This window comes from Culicoides brevitarsis, chromosome 2, assembly GCF_036172545.1.
Source record: "Culicoides brevitarsis isolate CSIRO-B50_1 chromosome 2, AGI_CSIRO_Cbre_v1, whole genome shotgun sequence".
Lineage (NCBI taxonomy): Eukaryota > Metazoa > Arthropoda > Insecta > Diptera > Ceratopogonidae > Culicoides > Culicoides brevitarsis.
In genome coordinates this window covers 25884042-25906167 of record NC_087086.1, presented here as the reverse complement: position 1 = coordinate 25906167, position 22126 = coordinate 25884042, and the positions used below count along the sequence as shown (strand labels likewise).

Sequence of the window (22126 nt, the reverse complement as noted above, 5' to 3'; positions counted from 1 at the left end):
ATCATCATCATCGTCAGACTTTTAAAAATAACTCCGGAAATATTTAAAAGATTCATTTCCTCCTTTTTTGTGTGAATTCTAAGCTTTTTCATGAAAATTCAATTTTAACGTGATTTTTCTTTATTTTTCCCCGCAGGTTACGTATATATGAATGGCGATATAAGCAAGACAACGGCTGTTGCGAACACAGCAATTTACACAACTAATCAAATTGATACAACGTCAGGCGGAATTATGGGTGCTCCGGTGGGAGCAGTTGCAATTGTCCCGTTACAGACAACGACAAATCCCGTAGCGCCGCCACAGAGCACCGAATATGCATTAGTGAATGGCACGAGTGTCGTCGCCACCGAAATGCAGCCGACAACGGTTGTCGGGGAATATTACAGTGCCAGTGATCAGCAGAGTAACGCGGTATCGGGAGAGACAACGGCTGGTTCGTCCAATACCGCGGGAAATGCATCCGCCACATCTGCCGGACAAGTCAATGAAAACGGAATTCCTTTGGATCAATTGAAACAAATGTTATCAGCACAATTAGAATATTATTTTTCACGGTGAGTTTTCTTTTTTTCTGGGGCCGTTCCAAGTGAAACTCAATACTGTTGTCCAAAATTTATGAAAACAAATTTTTTTATTTTTCATTATGAATTTAGAATAAAATTAACTAAATTTAGGGTATTTTTTGAAATTTTCTTCTGAAATTATTTTTTCATTTCAAGTACAGAAAATTTGAATGTAAATTTTTTTATTTCAAATTTTAATCAAATAGTTTTGAAATAAAATAGTTTGAAGGTTTTTATTTTTTTTTAAATTGAAAAATTAAAAATTAATTTAAAAATTTTTTTAAATATTTTTTCCTGATAAAAATTTAAAAATTGCTTTTTTTTAAATTGAAAAATTAAGAAAATAATTTTTTGAATATTTTTTTTTGTGACAAAAATTTTAAAATTTCCATTTTTTTAATAAATTAAAAATTAACTATTTTTTAGTATTTTTTTTTTACCGCATTTGAATTTAAAATACTTTTACCTTTAATTTTATTTAAAAATCCTTATTTTCTATTATCCTCAGGTGAGAATATGAAAATTTAAATGTAAAAAAAAAATAAAAATTCTTTTTTTTATCGAGCAAAATACTTTTTTAAAAATATTCTGATTTAAAGAAAAATATATGAACATTTTTGAAAAATCTCACAAATTTTATCTCATTTGTTGAGTAAAAAATCTTTATTTTTTGGATTCTTGAATTCGGACAAAAATGTTGAGTTTCATTTGGAACGGCTTTTATTTATTTTTGAAGATTTTTAATTGTTTTCTTTTCTATTTTTAGGGAAAATTTAGCGAACGACACATATTTATTAACACAAATGGACAATGACCAATATGTACCAATCTGGACAGTAGCTAATTTTAATCAGGTTAAGAAACTGACAAAAGACATAAATCTTATCACGGAAGTACTTCGGGAGTCGCCAAACGTCCAAGTCGACGAGGAAGGATTAAAAGTGCGACCGAATCATAAGCGCTGCATTGTGATATTGCGCGAAATACCGGACAACACGCCCGTCGACGATGTCAAGGCGTTGTTCCAGGGCGACAATTGCCCGGCATTTATTTCGTGCGAATTTGCGGGGAACAATAACTGGTACGTCACCTTCGAGAATGACGACGACGCGCAAAAGGCGTACAAGTACTTGCGCGAAGAGGTGAAGGAATTTCAGGGCAAACAAATTATGGTTCGTATCAAGGCAAAACCCTTGCCAAGGCTTCCAATGGCATCGGGCGTCTCCGGTGCCCAGATGAAAAATGGTTATCGTCAAACGCCGCCGCCGCAACAACCGACAGCTACTGCCCAAATTTTCGATCCAACAGCTGCAGCGGCAGCAGCTGCGGCCTACCAACAGCGAATCTTCTTGACAAATACAGCAATTCAGCCAGCAGGTGCCGTGCCAGCGACAACTACTTTCGGACAACAAGTGCAATTTTTTGTAAGTTTATCAATTTTTTTAAACGGCTTGAATAAGGCGATTAAATTTATTTATTTCAATTTTTGTAAAAAAAAAAATATTTTTATGCTTGTCAAACATTTAATTAATTTTAGTTTGGTTTATTTTGAATTTTGCGCTCAATATTGAGGAAAAATCAAGTTGATTTTTTTTTTGTAAAAAAAATGATTTTGGTCAATTGAAAATTTTTTTATATTTTTTTTTTATTTAAAATTTAAAAAAAATTCATTGAATTGTGAAAAATTTACCATATTTTTATTTTTCCCATGATTTTTTTTTTAAGTGAAAAATTTTTCAAATTTAGTCGCAAAAGTAAATAAAATTATAATTAAAATAATTTGTTTAATGCGTCAATTTTTTTAATCATATCGATTTTTTTAAAAATTTGTGAAAATTTTTTATGAACTTTTTGTCCCAAAAAGTCGTAAATTTGGGGCAAAATAAAAAAAAAAGTTAAAAATTTCATCAAAATTGACCATTTTTTGGCCTTTTTTCATATTTTATCAAGGAATTTTTTGAAATTTTTTATTTTTAAATTTTTAAATTTTTTAATCGAATTTAAATCAAAATTTTTTTTGAATTTTTTTGATTTTTTTAAAATTAATTTTAAATTTTTCAAAATTTATTGTTTTTATTTCATTTTTATGAAAAATATTTCAAAATTTTTGTTTTTACTTTGCCCTCCCATTTTAAAAAAAGTTTTTGGGACAAAAAGTTCGAAATAAATTTGGAGCGGCCTTAATTATTTTTTTTTGTATCAAAAGAATGAAAAAAAATTCAATTTAAATTGGATTAAAATTAATTAAATATTCGCATTTAATTATTGTAATTAATATTCAATTTTCATTTTTTTATCAGATCAAATAAAAAAAAAATAGCTAAAGATTCTTAATTGCATTAAATCACAAATTATATCAAATCTGTCTATTATTTTTTTTTTTTTTTTTAAATTTAAAATTGAAGAGAATAAAATTTTAATATTTTTACCTTTTTTTGTCATTTTAGCCATTCCAACAGCCTATTTATCCAGGATTCATTCAGCAATGGGCGCAGCCAGCGGCTCCAACTGCTCAAGCACAACAAGCAAGTCAACACTTGTACGACTTGAACATCTTTCCAGCCAACGGTTTGGCGCCCCAAGTCTATACTGGACCAGTGAAGCAGCAAAATCCTCGCTATTCTGGCCATCGCTCGGGTGGCGGCGGCGGCAACAATGGCGGCGTTCGTTCCAAACGGAACAACAATGCGGATCATCGTGGATCATCAAGTGCCAACACAAACGAGACGACAACATCGACGGTCCATCATCAGAACCAATCCTCACGTCAAACGCAGTCTTTCTACCACCCGCAAATCACGCAAAATCATCTGGCCTCAACCGCTCTGGCGACCCACATACCACAGCAGCAACAACAACAACCGCAATCCCAGCAACAACAAGGAGGCATGCCAAAATCGAATTCTTACACGAGCAAGTCGACGGGCGACTCGCACTACTCATCCAACAAGTCCAACTATCACAAAAACGACGATCGTTCATCCTCAACTTCCAGTGTGCCACAGCAACAACAACAACACTACAACGCTACGTATTCATACTCGCAACAACAACCATCGCATCACTACTACCATCCTCAAGGCACGCAATACGAGGTGCACGAGGTGGCTAGCAACAAAAACAACGGAAATCAGGGCCAACAACAGGAGCACGACGATGCCGCTACTCAGCCATACGCGGGTCGTCAAACGACCAAGAACGAGAATTGGGTGTCGCGACCAAAGGGACGTCGAAGACGAGATGACATCGAGAATCCTCGTGGCTCCTACAATTACGGGCAAACCGGCGGCGGCGGTGCGGGAAACAATAGCAATAACAGCGTCAGTGGTGGTGGTTCGAACGTCAACAACAATTACAATCACTCTAATAATCAAAAACTGAACAACACAGCAGCTAGTCTTAATAGTAACACATCCACGAATACCACGTACAATGCACGCGAACGTGGCAACCGCAACTCATCCGATCATCATCATTCGGGCGGCGGTCATTATCATCATCACTATCACGAAGGGGGTCGTGGGCATCATAGCGGCGGGCATCACGCCTCGTCTCACGGACATGGAAACGCTGGCGATGCCGAAAAATCCTCGTCGAACAACTCTTACAACAGTAATTCAACGCACACATCGTCGTCGGGCCACAACAATCAGTCGGGCAATGGCGCCTCGTCACGTGGTGCTGCAAATGACGCCAATCAATCGAATGCCGCGGCAACCGCCAAAGAGACCTCGAACCCACGCACGACGCAATTCGACTTGAAAACAGCCGCCTTCCCTCCGTTGCCGGGATCCGCAGATACTCCGACGACAAATGCCGCTAATTCGGGTGCCACAACTGCCAATAGCGGCAACAAGGAGAATGCGGGCAAGAACAAAGCGGCGGCAAATCAGCAAAGTGAGCAAGTTCCTGAGGTTTCCGTACAAACGCCAGGCTGGGGTGGCGAAGGACGTCTTGCTGACTTGGTTAAGGGAACAATCTCGAAACAGCAGTTGAATGTTACAACGACGACGACGGCGGCAGCAGCCGTAGCAGCAGCGACAGGTAACAAAGCAAAGACTGATCATCCGCGTTCACATTCGTCGTCACCAGACTGTGCCGCAAACGCCGTTGTCACAGTTTCAGCTGCAACGGGCTCATCTGCCGCGTCTTCAGTAACTAGCCAAAGTAATAATGCCGAGCTTAATAGTCAAAATGCAGGTGAGTCATTATTTCTAAGTTTAAAAAATAATTTTAATTTTACTTCTAAATTTGAATTTGAGCAAAAGATTTAAGAAATAAATGATTTAATTTGATTTTAAAGTCATTATTTTAATGTCAATTATAAAAATTATGAAATGAAAGTCGAAAATTCTTCTAATTTTTCATTTTATTTATTTATTTTTTTTTATTATCATATTTTTTTTTATCAAAAAAAAAAATTTTAATATTAAATAATTTTTTTATTTTCAATTTGTATTATTTTAAATTTTCCTAATGTTTTTTAATCAAAAATACAAAAAAAAATTAATGTGAAATTTGATTAAAATTGAAAAAAAAACGATTGAAAAAAAAATATTAGAAAAAATTAATTTAAAATTAAAAATTGTTTAAAATAATATTTTTGTCCCATGCCCCAAAAAAAATTTAAAAAATTAAAAATGATATTTTTTCACGAAATTCTACTTTGTTTTTAAAAAATAACGAATTTTTTGACAATATTTTTTTAAGAAAAATTTTTTTACAAATAAATTTTTTAAAAATTAATATTTGATATTTCTCTGTTTTTATCTTTTTTATACCTATATTTTTCTTCACATTTTTTTTTTTAAATAATTATTTTTTTTTAATTAAAATAATTTTTCTAATTTTTTTTTCAATCTTTTTAATCAAAAAATTCAAATAATTTTTTTTAATTTTTTTTCTAAATATTATTTTAAACAATTTTTAATTAAAATAATTTTTACTAATTTTTTTTCAATCTTTTTAAAAAAAAAAATAGAAAAAATAAATTTTGGAAAAAAAAATTTTTTTTTTCTCAAATTTGGTTAAAAAGCTCAAAAGTTATTATTGTTTAATTTTTAAAATTTAGATTTAATCAAAAGATTTTATTAATTTATTTTTTTCCAATTTAAATTAAAGTTTAATAAGTCTATAAGCTTTGAAGTTTAATTTTCTCAAAAATTTTTAAAATATGAAAATTTTAATGATTTTTTTTTTGCTTTTAGGTGCACAAACATCTGCCACATCGCCTTCTACAGTGAAGAAAGCACCTTCTGATGAGTCCTCGTCATCTTCTTCCACAGCGACGGCCACCCAAGTAACCCACGAAGCGAAAAATAATCAAACTACAACTCCAACTGCTAATAATAATACTAGTGTTCTAAGTAAAGTAAATAATAGTAATAGTAACAATCCTCCTGTGATAAAATGTACAACAACAACAACATCAACAATAACGGCCACGGCTGACAAATCAACAAAGACTGACGAGTCGCTATTGATGAACGGAATGGAGGCATTAAATGTCTCGGGTGCTGTGTCTCAGACCTCCGCGAGCACCGTTGCTGCTGTTGTTGCTGCAAAATCCACTGAAACTAGCGGTAAAAATAGTGTGATACCACCACCAACGACGACAAATGCTGCCACAATGACGACTTCGGATGCCGCAACGCAGGCCACGTGCCAACAATCCGCCGTCGTTACAGCGAGCAGCGTCAAAAGTGTCGCGACAGCCTCCACAATGACGGTTCCTGTATCGAAAACGAGTGTCGCGGCATCTCCGACACCCGCCGTAGCATCGGCAACGACGTCAAAAGTTGCGCCCGCAGCAAAGCAAGTCTCAAGTACTTCGGCAAGTGTTGCTGCCTCCTCAAATTCAGCCTCTACTTCAACTTCGTCTACTTCTAAGTCATCGTCTGTGCCAATTAATGCAAATGATGTGCATGCATTTCCATTGCCTCAACCAGCTGCTGGCAGTAATTTAGCATCTAGCATTTCGGAGAGCAGCAACGAGCCCGTTATCACTCAAAATCCGCCGGTTGGGAAGCTGAGTTATGCTCAAGCAGCACAATTATTGCGCGAAGGCAACAAGGAAGCGGCTCTCGTTGCTGCCGCAACTGCCTCCGTCGCAAATGTGAATGAAAAGGTGCCACAAGAAACGACCGTTGTTCCTACGAAAGACACGAAGCAACAAAAGAAGGAAGGAAATCCCGAAACTGGAAACCGCGAAAGAAAAGGTATGTTCACAAATTTATTTTTTTATTTATTTTTAATAAGCTTGATTCAAATGAAGCTTAATTTTTTGTCCAAAGTCTCATTTAAAAATTTAAAAAAAAAATAATTTTTGACTGAATTGAGTTATTTTTGCTGATTATTTAATTTTTTTTATAAAATCTTTTATGTTATGTCGAAAATTATCGAAATTATTAAATTTTACACCTCAAAAAAATAAAAAATTTATTTTTTTTTATAAAAACTATAAAAAAATAAAAAAAAAATAATTTATTTATTTTTAGTCGTTGGATAAAAATAAAAATTTTTAAATTTTTTTCTAATGTTTTATTTAATTTTTTGATGTATAAATCTAACTTTGAAAATTAATGAAAAATATTTTTAGAAAGAATATAAAATAAAAATCTCATATTAATTTTTTTACTTAAATATTTTAGTTTTCTGAAAATTTTTGACAAAACAATTGAGTTTTATTTGAAAAAAAAGTTCGAAAAAAAATTAACAATTTTTTTTTTCACTCACAGATAGTTTTCGTGAAGTCCGTTCCGGTAACTCGAACAAAGGTAATCGCGAACGCCGTGACAGCAACAACAAACAACAACAACAACAAAACACATCCGAACCAAATGCCGCAGCAAAAGACACAACAAAGGGCGGTCGTCGCACGAACAACAATCAACAAAACGTGAATCACGCCACGTCTCATCATCAGCAAGGACCCCGTAGCCCAAAATGATGACCTTTAATGACGGCATATCGCTACATCCGATTACCACCACAACAAACTCTAACGAATCCGAATCATCCGCCTCCCGTTCCCCCATCGCATCATCATCCACCTTCGCAACCAATGATCTTTCATCCGCACACCAAACACCCCCAAACAATTTTTACCGAAGCGCCCACAGTGTTCTTTCTCAACACAACTCCCCCCAATGCCCAGCAACACCAAACGACGACGCCACTAACGATGCCCTTCATATCGAACCATCATCCGCATCATCATCATCAGTTCCAACATCGGCCTCAACTGTTATTCCACAACGTCGTTCCCCAAAATCTCAACCGGTGATCATTTATTATGTTGTAATTAGCATACGAATGTTACCAAAAATGACCTTTTCTATTTAAAAATGAATTTTTGGTTTCACTATTGGATGAAAAAAAATTTAATTTTTCTTCGTTGTCTCGTTTCTACTTTCAAACAAAATAAATTTAACGAAAAAAATATATTAAATATACCAAAACCTAAATAAAAAAGTGTGTAATTTTAGAAAAAAATAATATAAAAAAGCAAAAACTATAAGCAAAGCTTTAGATGTTGACACATATAACAAAAAAAAATACACTTTTATTACTCGAGCTCAAGTTAAACTCAAAATTAATTTCAAAATAAATTCAAAATTTAGTTTTCCAGAGCAAATGATAATTTTCTGGCTGTGTTAATTTTTTCGATCAATGATCAAAATTTAAGTAGACATATTTTTAAAATTTCGTCCTTTCACTCCCTGCCCTCGTTTCGAATATTTTTCCGTCATTTTCATTTGCAAATTAAATTTACAAAAATAAAAAAAATAAATCGTTCCAACAAAAGAAAAAAAAACGGAAACAATATATGATTAAGTATAACTTTAAACAAAACGTAAAACATGAAAAATATATAATAAAAAAAATTCTGTTTTTAAGTGCCTAGAATTTCTCAGTTATAAAAAACTATACAACACACTGTGAATTTAAATTTATTATTAAAAAAAAAACAAAAAATAAATAATTATTAATATAATTATAAAAAATCTAACAAAAAACATCATAAATATTAATTAACGATAGTGTAAACTGATACTGATAAACATAATGAATGCACTATTATGATAAATATTAACAATAATAATTATAAAAAAAACATATTTATTTAAAAAAAAAACTTTTAATACGTTAGATGATGGTGAAAATGTGCGGTAGATAATAACCACGAGAATGTATCATTATATTCTAGGTATTGTAGCTTACGAAAAAAAAATAATAATATTAATTATTAAAATTAATCACCGTAAATGACTAGACTGTTACAAGCAAAATGAACGTAAGATAAGTGCAAGGAAAAAAAATTAAATATTTGGACAAGTGATCAATTTTAAAACAAAAATTAAATTAGTTAGAAGCTTAGCACTCATCATATAACATTTAAAAAAATATTAAAGAACTTAATAACTGTCATTAAATATGCGTAAAAAAAATATGTAGAATTCATTCGCATTTCATGAAAAATCAAACATCAAACAATCACTGCAAAAATCACCATCATACATAAATTTAAATAAAAAAAAAACATTTTTCAAAAAGTTCTTCTAATTAATGTTATTTAAATGTATATTTAAAACAAACAAAAATCAACCATTGTTAAACAAAAGTATATATTAAAAAAATATTATCTAGTTATTAATTCAACACCTTAACATTTTTCATTATTATTTTTTAAATATTTTTTTTAAATAATAATAATGATAATAATTAATAATAATCTTACTTTGTTAACATTTATTTCCTGTATTTTCACCACCAGGACTTTTCTTTTTATTCATTGCCACTATCTAATTTCTTGATTTCTTACGACCTGAGTAAAGATAGCAAGCAAAAAAAAACAATAAAAAGGCAACGAATACTTTAGTGCCATAAAACATGTAGGTAATGAATGCGTTAATGCTGAAAAATGTCCAAAAATTGTTGATATTTGTAATGATGGACTTGAGCATTTTCGTTTCCTAGAGAAAAAAAAAGGCATTTTTCATAAAAAATTGTTTTTAGAATATTTTTTTCGAAAAAAATTAATAAATATTTTTATGAAAAAATAACAAGCAAACAAAAAATCATAATCAACTTGTAATAATATTAACAAAATTGTATATAATATCGTCGCCACAGAAGATATTTTCATCAAACACTAAAAAAAATACATATTTAAAAAACAAAAAAAAAAGGTTTTTATAAAATTTTATGTGATCAAAGTTAAAAAAAAAATCTTTTCGTTTGTTAAACATTATTATTATTGCAGTTATATTGAAAAACAAACAAAAAACATGATAATAATTTAAAATAAAATACCAAAAAAAGACTTTCGACATTTAAATATATATTATATATGTTAAATAAATGAAGGAATTGTGCGTTAACTTTCCTATCTGACGCTAATTTCTTCAAAAACCCCTCTTGTATCGTCCATAAAAGCAGTCCAAAACTTTATATTTAAAAAAAATCGTATAATTTTCTTATATATTTTAAATTTCATTTTTACATAAATGATACATAGTCATTCTTTACAACCTATACCAAATTTTAATTTTATTATTTTTGTGTCTAAACTAAACTATATTAAAAAAAAATATTTAATCCTATTTAAAAAAAAAACATTTTATGTTTCCAATTATATTAATTATTATTTTTTTATGAATTACTATCTTTTAATCATTTATTAATATTATTATTTTTCTTTCTCACATATATTTTTTACTAGGGATAAGGGAAACATTAAACATTAAGGTACTTTAAAGAAAAGTTGTAGAAACACAAAAAAAAAACAAAATATTTAATCAAAACAAATAATAAATATAGTAAAAACTAATCGGAAAAACATTAGCAGCAAAATGTGTCGAAATCGCATTTTAGAGAACAGAAATAAATTAAAATTAAAAAAAAATCAAGCTTGATTGTGCCGTACCCTTAAAAAAATGATTAACTATATAAAAAATATTAACTTGACACATATTAAACAATAAATAAAAAAAATGAATAAATTTTAGGAGAAGAAAAAAATTTTAATATTAAAGTAAAGTATAGATAAATAATAAAATTAAAGAGAGATATATAGTTATTGGTATAAATAATAAAAAAATATTACTAAATTAAATAAATAATAATAAAGAAAAAACGTAAAATGTAATAATAATATTAACAATGATGATGATGATATCTATATTATTAAAATAATAAACTTAAATAAAAACAAAAACAAATATAATATTAAATGTTTTTCCCCTAATTTCTTTTTTGTACAGAGAAGTTAAAGTAAAATAAATTTAAAAAAACTAAATAAATGGTAAATAATAATAATAATATAAAAATCAGCAAATAAATATATTATTAGCGCTTAAGAATATTATTATTAATTAATATTACATACACACACAACACACACACACACACACATGTAATAATAATAATAATGAATAAAAATATAAACTATAATAAAAAAAAACTTTAAAATAATACTGGTATAGAAATATATATGAAGTATATAATATATATTATGAACAATATATACGATGCAAAAAAAAACAAATTAAAGAAAAAAAAAATAATAACGCGCGTAAAATATAAATGGAAAGATAAATAAGCATATAACTTATGTTTTAGGTTGTTTTTTCTGTTGAATTTGGTTGGAAAATAAAAAATATGAACAAAAAAAAAATATATGAAAAAATCTGCAAAAAAATTTGAAAAATAATGAAAAAAATAAAATAAAAAACGAATAAAAATAAACATTGTGTTTTTCACGGTTTTGTTGGTGAAAATGGCTTCAGTATAATTTTTTACCTTTTTCTTTTTCATCATGGGGCGAAGTTTACTTCCAACCTTTGTCCAAAAAATTATTTTTTTGCAATATGTTTACAAATTGAAAGTCAAAAAATATTACTTTTACTGTTTTCTAAGGTAATTAAAATTTTGAATAATTTTTTAAAATTTTTTTAAATTAATTTCAGAATATTTAGGATTAATTTAAGAATATTTTAATTTAAAATAATTAATGATATTTAAATTTTTTAAAATTCTAATAAATGCCGCTCCAAATTTTTTTTTTGAAGCTTTTTGTCACATGCCCCATTTGAAAAGTCGAAAATCCAATGGGGCAAAATAAAAAAAAATGTATTGGAACAAAAAAAATCGAAAAAAAAATTGGAGCGACCTCAGTTCGAAATAAATTTTTAATTTTTGTGCGACCTTAGTTTTAATATTAAATAAATCTTTTTCATTAGAATTTAACAAGATTAATAGATTTCCTGATTAGACGATGCACTGATAAGCTTTTCGACCATCATATAAAATAAATTGAAGGTTGGTTTTAGATTCAGTTTCTGTTCAGATTTCGCAACAAAATGAAGCTTAAAGTCATTATTCTCGTTTTAATTATTTCAACTTGCTCGGGAGATTCAATTAAATCTCATAGCTGCCTGATGCCAAGTTGTACTTTTTCTGGCATAAACTTGACTTTATCCGATTACGAGTGGCAACCAAAGGCGGATAACCCGGATTCAGTTTTAAGCATAATGATTCAATCAAGTGTAATTCCAATTTTCTACGATAATATTTGCAACGCATTTCCGAAATTAGAATATTTGTATCCGAATTTCATCGAAATTGAAGAAATAGCGGAAGGTGCTTTTCAAAACTGCCCAAATTTAAAGGAATTGTATCTAAATAATAATCGTATCAAAAAAATACACCCAACTGCCTTCAAGGGATTGACAAAATTAGACCAACTTATGCTTAGCTCTAATAAATTGACAGAACTCGATGACAATTTGTTTGAAGATTTGCACAACTTGAGGGAGCTTTGGTTATACCAAAATGACATGACCAATTTTCACCCAGAAATTTTAAGAAATACTAAAAATTTGGAAAAAATCTGGTTGAATTCAAATGACTTGACTAATTTAGATGTTGAAAAAATTGTGAAATTTTGTCCAAAGCTCAATGGATTATACTGGAATGGCAATCAAGTATCTTGTTCTCGAGCTAAAGAAGCAAACAATTTTTTGAAATCCAAAAATATTGAGTTTAATTTTGATAAGAACTTGAAAAATCGTAATTATACAACAGATAAAATCGATGATTTTGAGTGCGTTCCAGATGATACATGGAATATTTTATTCTCGAAATCAGATAAATACAAAGAAATTAGGTTGTTGAGCGATATTCAGAAGAAAATTGAAACGCTTGGAGACAAAAACGAAGAATTTAAGCATAAAATGGAGTCAATGGAAAAAGAAATAAAAAATTTAACTGAAATAGTGGTCTTCTTGTTATACTCCGTCAAGGATGAAATGACGAAAATGAATACAAAATTGGAAAATTTGAATTACGTTGATAACCGTAAAGAAGAAATTCCTCAAAATGCGCATTCAATGTATTAATACATTAAAAACCAAAACAGATTGAGATTCTTCAATGAAACAGTTTAAATCAGCATGAATTTTTTCAACTAGAATGTAGTCGATTTTAGAAAAATAAAATAAAAAAATCTAAAAACACATTTTTCAGACATTTTAAAATTTTTCTCAAGAGACAAAAAAAATAATTTAAAACTTCTTTCTTACCTTGATGGCTTTCATGCCCATAATGGGAATCCTATCACTTCCCGTAAGAAAGAGCAAAAATTTCTTCTTCTCCTCCAATGGTAACTCATAAAAGACTTTCCAAAACGAACGAACGGGCTCATCTCCGCTCGAATATCCGTTTTTGTATTCTGCCTCTCGTTCCAACACGTGCCAATCGTAATCTTCGTTCCTGATAACGACCTCATGAGTTCATGGGCACGGAAAAGTTCGAGTATTCGACCTTCACAGACCTTCATTAAGCCTTGGTAGAATCCTTTGAAATGCGATTCGACGTACAAGTCGACAAATTCTCGTCTAAAAAAGAAAATTTTAATAAAAAAATATTTTTTTCGTGAAAAATTAGGTCACTCCAAATTTTTTTTAAACTTTTTGTCCCATGTTCCAATTCAAAAGCCAAAACCCAATGGGGCAAAATAAAAAAAAAGTTTAAAATTTCATCAAAAATGGCCGTTTTTGGTCTATTTTCATAATTTTTCAAGGAATTTTCAAAAATTTTTTTAAAAACTTTCAATCTTTAATATTTTTTGTATTGAAAACCGCATTTTAACATAATTTTTTTCTTTAATTTTTTTTATAAAAAAAAAAATAATTTTCAAAATTTTTTGACAATTATTTTTATGAATTTTTTTTTTGTTTAAATTTTTAACTTAATTTTTTTTTTAATATACCTTTCGATCGATTTTAAATTATCATAAAAATCAACTAAAATATTCATTAATGATCAAAAATTGTTTGAATTTTGTATGAAAAAATATTTCAATTTTTTTTTATTTTGAAAAAAAAAGTGTTTGGGACAAAAAGTTCGAAATAAATTTGGAGCGGCCTAAATTATTTTAAAATTTTAAAAATTAAATTTATGAAATGTTGTAAAAAAATATTTTAAAAAATCCGTGCGAACCTGGATTAAAATCCGTTTAAAATATATTTAAAATTTAAAAAAAAATAACAAAAATTTTTATAAATTGATCTTATTTTAAATTATAAGAAAGTCCTAGATTTTTAAAAAAATTTAAATTTTTTTCTCGATTTGATTTAATTTAAATTAAATGATCGAATAAAAATTTTCAAATATTCAAATTGTAAAATATTTTAAAATAACTATTAAAATTTAAAAAAAAAAATAATTTTTAAAATATTTATTTTTTAATTTCACATATAAAATTTATTTTGAAATATGAATTTCGGTAAAAAATTAAACTGTTTTAAAACTATTTTTTTTAACAGAATTATGAAAATAGATCAAAATTGTTTTTTTTGGTAAAATTCTTACCATTTTTAACTCGATTAGATTTTTAACTTTTTTCAGATGAAGCAAGGGACAAAAATTTAAAGTGCGCTCAAAAAATGAAACAACATTTGTACAAAATTTACTCAATTATGTCATGCATTTATTTAAATTATTTGGCTCTCCTTTTAAAAGTTACTATTTTTTCCTATATCTAAATACTAAAAATGATGTTATCTTACACTACATTAAGTACATGATGAGAAAAAATCAAAGAGAGACTTGGCAAAAAATTAAATAAATAACTTAAAGAATAAATATTAGCTAATATTAAATAAAAAACGGTGTATGCATAATAATACTGTTCACATCAATTAAGAAAAAAAAATTTTTTTTTTGCGATCATTGTTCATCCGTTGATGCATCCGACGAAGCACCCGACGCTTCTGACGTACTTTCCGACTCTATACTCGCCATGCCATTCGCTGCCCGTTGATTATTCAGCGTCGCCTTGTGCAACGAGTTGAGAATAAAATCCGTGTCAATGATGACGATAGGTGTCGCGCCATCCGTAAGTTGCGTCTTACTGGACTGCCGTTCGTAAATTTCGCGCGAAACGGTTCTCGTAAAGGAATACCGAGCAGACAGTGTGCGACTCAGACCCTTTTGCGGTTTATCCACGAGAAGATCTTCGGCAATGCGCTTGATCTGGCTCCAAGCGTAGTCTGGTAGGGAGGGAAGAAACATGGTTATGGTTAGGGAAAAGTGCAAAAAGGTGTAAAGTTCCGTGGAAAACCTACCGATATGCTCCTCCTTGGCATGTTCGTATGTCACGCAGAACCGGATAATGTACTTTCCCTTCACCATGGCGGGCGTCATGTGAAAATTTCCACTGTGATTGATCCGTGCGAGTAATTCGCGGTTTATGTGATCCGGGCATTTCAAGCGGAAACACACGAGACCCAAATGGACGTCATTCCGCACCTCGAACCGATTGTCCTCCAACACGAGTTTCTCGAAATGCTTCGCCAGCTTTATATGGTTGCGGATATAACGTTGCAGACCTTCGATGCCATACGACCGGAACACAAACCACAACTTGAGGGCTCTGAATCGACGACTTAAGGGAATACCGTAGTGACGAAAATCAATGGCGCTTGTATGTTCATGTTGCAAATACAACGGATCGACTGTCAAAGCGCTCGTGAGGAGATACGAGTCCTTAACCCACATCGCAGCTGCATCAAAATTCGTTAAAAGCAGTTTATTCGGGTTTGTATTGAAAGAATCCGCGTATTCCAGTCCATCTTTGAATTTTCTCATTTCAGGTAAGATAAAAGAGGATCCAGCATAAGCGCCATCCACGTGGAACCAGATACTTTTCACTTGTTTACACACTTTTCCAATCTCGCGCAAGTTATCGAAGCAGCAGGACGACGTCGTACCCAACGTAGCAACGACAAAAAATGGCGTAAGTCCGTCTTTCAAGTCGTGTTCGATGGCAGCCTTCAATACTTTGCCTCTCAACGCTCCATGTTTGTCCGTTTCTAGAATCCGTAGTTTCACGAGTGCCATTTTTGCGGCTTTTTCGATGCTGCTGTGCGCTTCCTTCGACGAATAAGCCACGAGTTGCGGCAAATAATGACTTTCGTGGCGTTCCGTGTTGTTATCGAGCATTTTTAAATTTTTAATTGCACGTGCTCGAGCCGCCAACATACAAACCAAGGCACATTCACTGGCACTGCCTTGCAACACTCCGCCACCTTTACTGCCTTCCTCGCTGAGAAAGCATTTTGGCAAGTCCAGCGCCTTCGCGTACCAGTTGAGAACGATTTGCTCGAGTTCGGTCATACTGGGACTGGCTGCCCATGAGAAACCAATGGCGCCAATTGCGCTGCTCAATAAATCGCCCAAAATTGACGGGAATGAGTTGCCGCTGGGGAAATAGGCGAAAAAATTTGGATGGTTCCAGTGCACCATGCCGGGCATAATTTTGTTTTCGACATCTTCCAACATTTGTTTGAAGTCTTCGCCGGAGCTGGGCGCCTCCTCGGGCAACAAAGACGTCAGGAAGCCAGGATCGACTTGCGGCGCGACGTTACGATCACCGATATTTTCCATGTAGTTGCAAATGTAATCGATCATTTGTTTGCCGTTTTTTCTGAACTCTTCGGTATTCATTTTTTTCTGTGTGTTTGATTTATCTTTGCTAGACAGTCAATTTGAATTTTTATTTCAACTGACACTTAGTTGCTAAATAATTTATTTATTTATTTCAAATATGAGTATTTTTAGTGTTATGTGGTAACTTAATACACTCAGATTTTTTTTTAATTTAATTTTTATTCAAATTTAATTTTTTATTATTTTTTTTCTAGGATTTTATTTTTTTTTTTGAAAAAAATCGCGCTCTTTTTATTTTTTGAATGAATATTTTTTTTTCTCTCTGTTCACTTCCTTACTGAATGAACTTCGTCGCGGAACTGAAACTATTTTGCATAGCACGAACGTTTTTAAAATATTTATACGCACGCTGGATACACGCGGCCGTACGAATCTTGCGAAAACCAATTAGAAGCCCGAGAGAGAGACGACGATACGTGTAAGTAAGTAGCCGATGACCGGGTAAGTAGCATTTGGACCTACGTGACTTCACATGTGTACCTGCGATGAGAAGTGCAGTTGGGAAAAGGCGTTTGTCTGTGTGTTTGAATGAAAAAACGATGAACACGTTAATTTATCGTTTATTTTATTTTGAGCTATTTTTTGTTGGTTTTTTTTTGGTACGATTTAGAGAATGGTACAAAGATAGGTGAATGTTGTGAAATAGGTTACAATTTTTTTTTTTTGGTTTTTGGGTTTTAAGCTCAGAAGGAATGCAAACGAAAATTTTTCGCGGAATTGCAGTTGGAATGACGTCAAAGGGGCGTAAAAAATGTTTTATTTAGATTTATTGAAAATAATTAATATTGAAATAAAAAAATATTTTTTATTAAAATTTTTATTTGATTTAAACTTTTTTTTTTATTAAAAATGTAATAAAATTAAAAGTAAAAAAAAAAATAAAATAACTAAATTAATTAAAAATAAATAATAAATATTTCAAATAAATAAATAAAAAAATAATTTTCATTAAAGTTTTTATTTGATTAAAATTTTATTTTATTTTTATTTTCATTTTTTTAAATCTATTTTATTAAAAAAATAATAAAATAAAGAATAAATAAATAAAAAATAATTTTTATTCAAATTATTATTTATTTAATTAAAATTTTATTTTTTATTTTATTATTATTTTATTTTATTTTTATTTTTTTTTTAAATTTTGTTCTATTTTATTAAAAAGTAATAAAATTAAAAATAAATAAAATTTAAAAAAAAGAAAAATATTTTTACAATTCTGCAAATTGAAAGTGAAATTAGATAAAAACCAGACTTTCATTATTTATTTTTTTTTTTCGTTGCATTAAAAATACCTGATCAACAAGTAGACCGTCATTGCATTCCAGAACAGGATTAAAAATTGTTTTGTTAGAACATTGGACAAGGTGATTGACCTCAATTTAACATTTTTTTTTAATGTCTGGCACACATAAGTGTTAAAAATGTTAAGTATGTTCCAGTAAGTTCTTCTAAAGTATTTCAACATAATTTTTTGATGCACATCAATCAAAGTCGTATAATTTTTGGGAAGACCTTAATTAAGAAGATGTGTCAAGGGTTTTCTAGTAATTTCGGTTTTTTTGGTCACGGAAGTATTTTTTAATTTTAATTTCATAATTTTATGTAAATAATTTTATTAATTGATTTTAAAACCAAACAAAAAATGCAAGAAACTAAAATTTCAAAAAGGATTTATTTCAAGGCGCTGATCTTTTAAAATTCTTTCTATAATCTCATTGAACAGGATATGAATATATATTTTTTCTTCCTTTGATTGCAATTGAAGGTCATCATTTCCTTTTATTTTTTTCCATTTTTTTCGATTGTGGAATAAATAAAAATAAATTCGTTACCGAAAAAAGATAAGTTTTTGAGTAAAAATGGAAAGTTATGACTTTAAGATCTTCTAAATAAGATAAAAAATCAAATAAAAAAATAAATTTAAAAAAAAAATGGACAAAAATTTTCTTAATTGCCATATGATAATAAAAGTTGATAAAACTACTTATTAATTTTTTATTTATTAATTAGTTTATACAATTTTTAATATAAATATTTTTTTTTATTTATTTCTATTTTTTTATATCTTTCAAGCTGGGACTATCCAAAAAGTTTTTACATTTTTTTTTATTTTTATTTTTTTTTAAATTTTTAAGTTTTTATTTAAGTTAAAAAAATAAAAATCGTAAGTTTTTTTTAACACTTTTAATTATTATTTTTTTATTTAAAAAAAATGATTTTGCTGAAATAAAATAATACTCATTAGAATGTATATAAAAATTTTTAGAAAAATTTTCTAAAAATATATTTAATAAAATTATTAACTTCTAGACAAATTTTAGCTTCTATTAAAAAAAAATTAAAAATTATATATTTTTTAATAAAAAAAACTGTTAAGTTAAGCAAAAAAGAAAAAAACTCCACAGAACCTTTAATTCCCTAAAAAATTTCACAGAAGTTACCTCATTCAATTTATTTCCGATCAACACAAAAAATCAATGCCATGGTCGTGAGAGTTATCAAAAAATTAAATTAGGTATGCTTATGCTGCAACAACCTACTTATTAACCTACAAAGTAGGTGAAACGTGCCCCCTGTCATTAAAAGTGATAATCATGGAAAGAAAAAGTTGTTACTTAACACTTTCTTAGGTATTTCACATAAAATGAGTGAATGTATTTTTATAAATTATTCCAGAAGGACAAAGAAATTTGCATCAATTAATTTTTATGAGATGTAATTGTATGATGCAATTTAATATTTCTATAAATAACTATTTAAGTTATATTTTAAAAAAAATTTCTAAGGTCAGTAGTTATTTTTAAACATTTTTTTTGGGGAAAACCCATGGACACGTTTCTAATTTTTTCATTTTTAGGTTTAACGGCACCTTTTAAAGTTTCAAAAAATACACAAACCGTTGCAAAATTCAGAATTATGTAAATTCAAAGCTTTCACCTCCTGTTTCATCATCTTTTTGCATCCAACTATCAATCACACCTGCTATTCGTAATTTTTTACTAAACATTTCAATGAAATGAGCAAAAAAAAACTACTTGTTAAACAATTCCACGCTCAAGTCCGAAAACAAAAAATTAACATCTACCTAATCTACATTTAGCATTTTTTTTGCTGACTTCATGCCCGTTCGCGCGATCACGGCCAATTAATCTACTTGATTATCTCTCTCGAAAAAATATATTTTTTGACGATGAGTCACATCTCGTGATCGAAAAACATCTCTCGCTGAAGGAGACAACGACAAAAATAAAAATGAATGAAGCCGGGCCTCTCTACAATTTACAATTACTTACCGTGTAATCTCCGGTTATTCCCGTGCTACAAAAACAAAAAAATCAATCGAATTGTACGGAACAAAGTACAACAATAACGATCGAAAAATACGTCATCGTTTAGTTATGTTTCGTATCGACTTGGAATTTTTGTGTAATATTTTTTTTTTGTTCGTTTTCTTCTTTTTTTTATCTCTCTCACTTATTAAATATTTTGTTACGGCATTGAAGGCGGAGGCAGGTTCGTACATGTTATGATGAAATTCAATCGACGTATTAAAACATAAAATTAGTGAAACTTCTTCTTTTCTTCCTTCTTCTTATTCTTTTTTTTTTAGGGAAAAACGTTATTTTTTTACAAGGAATGCCGCCAATTTTCGATGAATGAGCTAAAAATACAACAAAGGGAGTTCCATGAACTTATAAATTTTAAATCACGTGTCTGGCTGTCTGTAACGGAAGTTGGTTGGATTTTTAGAATGGACCGCCAAATTTGCCCACCCGGCGGTATTCATGACTAAACTTGCAAAAAAAGGTCAAATTCGCGCGAAAAACGTAATCGATGTGAATTGAAAGCAGCAAGCAGCACGTGAATTGTCGCCTTGTTTAATGAAGAACGGTGAATTCCGACGAACGTGTGAATCTTATGTAAATATGTGAGATATTTGGATGGATGATACAGCAGTTTTGGGAATGCCGGTCCAAAGTACGACTTTTAAATTTTTTTGATTATTAATCGATTTCATTATTCTAAAAATAAATTTCAAAGGTGAGTCCTAAGCTGCGAACGAGTCATAACGAAATAATTTTTGCATATTCACTTAATATGCTGATAATCTTATCGCTAAATATTTTTTAAAAAAATTAGCGTCACAAGTGGCCTTGAAATTCACGTAAGATTTTGGTATCCGAGAAAGTCGTTGACTTGTGGTTGCATAAGCGCATGAGGGATGCACATGATGAGTGCGAAAAAAAATATTTAGCGAGGTTTTAAAGTCATCGATTAGGGTTTTTTTAAAGGTGATTAAGTGTGATAATTTTTGAGCAATTAGAATTTATTGTTATCGCGAAAGAGATGCTAATGCACCATGTGGTTAAAAATGAGATAGAATTTGAATGCTAAAGTGTTAAATTTTTAAAAATCAAAAATTTAAATAATTTAAAAAATAATTAAATAATTTTAAATAATTTAATTTTTTAAATTAATTATTATTTAATTTTAAATTTTAATTTTTTTTTAAATTTTTTAAATATTTTAGAAATTTTTTTATGTTTTTTTTATTCTTAAGACCGTTTTAAATATTTTTATTTTATGTTTTTAAAATCAAAATGAAATTTTTTAAAATTATTTTTGATAATGGTCACAAAATAAATTTTTACTTTTAAGATATTTCAAAATTTGCAAAATTAATTTAATATAGGACTGTGGCAAACTTTAAATTTCAAAAAAATTTTAAAAATAATCATCAAAAAATATATCAAAAATTAAACAATTTTATAGTGAAAATCAATTTTTAGAACTAGAAAAAAATCAAGATACAAAATTTTCGCCTGTTAAAATAAAAAAAATGCAAAACTCATTGATCAAAATAAAAAAATTTAATAATGGATTTGAAAAATATGATTTGAGCCCTCAAATTTTGAAAATTTCAATCAAAAGTTAAAAAATATCATCAAAAAGTAAATATTTATTGATCGAGCGTTATATGGATGCCATACTTCAAATGCGACTTAAATCGTTTCGAATCTGTGCAAAAGCAATTTTTATTTTGTGTTTGGGTTATCTTGTGAAGCAGAATCTATTCAAATTGCCTCCATATGTGCAAAGTTTGAATCTCCTGAACATGACGTCTATCAAGGACCGTTTTCGTATAAACTAAGCCACTTCCACAACTTCCAATATTCTGAGTTCCAACATTGTGTCGAGCGTCATTAGAAATAACCTTGTCGAAAGGAACCATCAATATGACTTTAGAAATCTGAGACCGCTTCAACAATCAACTACAACAAGAAAGTACCTCGATAACGCACCCATTCCTCGCTGCATCAGATTTTTTAACGACTTTTCCAACCTTATTAACGTTAACGCGCTTCAAAAAAATTAAGAATAAGAGTTAAGTATAAATAAGAAAAGATGAGGTTTTTTGTGTCCCTAGACTTTTTCCATTTAAATACTTTAATATTTTGACTGAATCAAAGTAATCTTTTTTAGACGAATATTTAAAATAAAATTCTTCTTCTTTCAAAATTTTGAAAGTTTTCAATAACCTTAGA

General features: G+C 29.5%; 2 protein-coding genes across 3 annotated transcripts in view; one reads left to right on the top strand and one right to left on the bottom strand.

Moving 5' to 3' along the window:
• Nucleotides 1–7996, top strand: part of LOC134832581 (la-related protein Larp4B-like) — a 28047-nt gene extending 20051 nt beyond the window's left edge. For both annotated transcript variants that reach the window (XM_063846647.1, XM_063846648.1), the window contains 5 exons: nt 137–557; nt 1333–1990; nt 3014–4766; nt 5774–6784; nt 7304–7996. In XM_063846647.1, coding sequence (XP_063702717.1) covers nt 137–557; nt 1333–1990; nt 3014–4766; nt 5774–6784; nt 7304–7515 — 4055 coding nt within the window. In that variant the 3' untranslated portion in view covers nt 7516–7996. The remainder of the gene's footprint in view (nt 1–136; nt 558–1332; nt 1991–3013; nt 4767–5773; nt 6785–7303) is intronic.
• Nucleotides 7997–14606: 6610 nt separating this feature from the next.
• On the bottom strand, nt 14607–16577 carry LOC134830538 (aromatic-L-amino-acid decarboxylase). The gene is made up of 2 exons (XM_063844051.1): nt 15197–16577; nt 14607–15121 (listed from the first exon to the last, which is right to left on the bottom strand). The coding sequence occupies exons 1-2, from the start codon at nt 16575–16577 to the stop codon at nt 14799–14801; spliced, it is 1704 nt and encodes a 567-aa protein (XP_063700121.1). The 3' UTR covers nt 14607–14798.
• Nucleotides 16578–22126: the final 5549 nt, after the last annotated feature.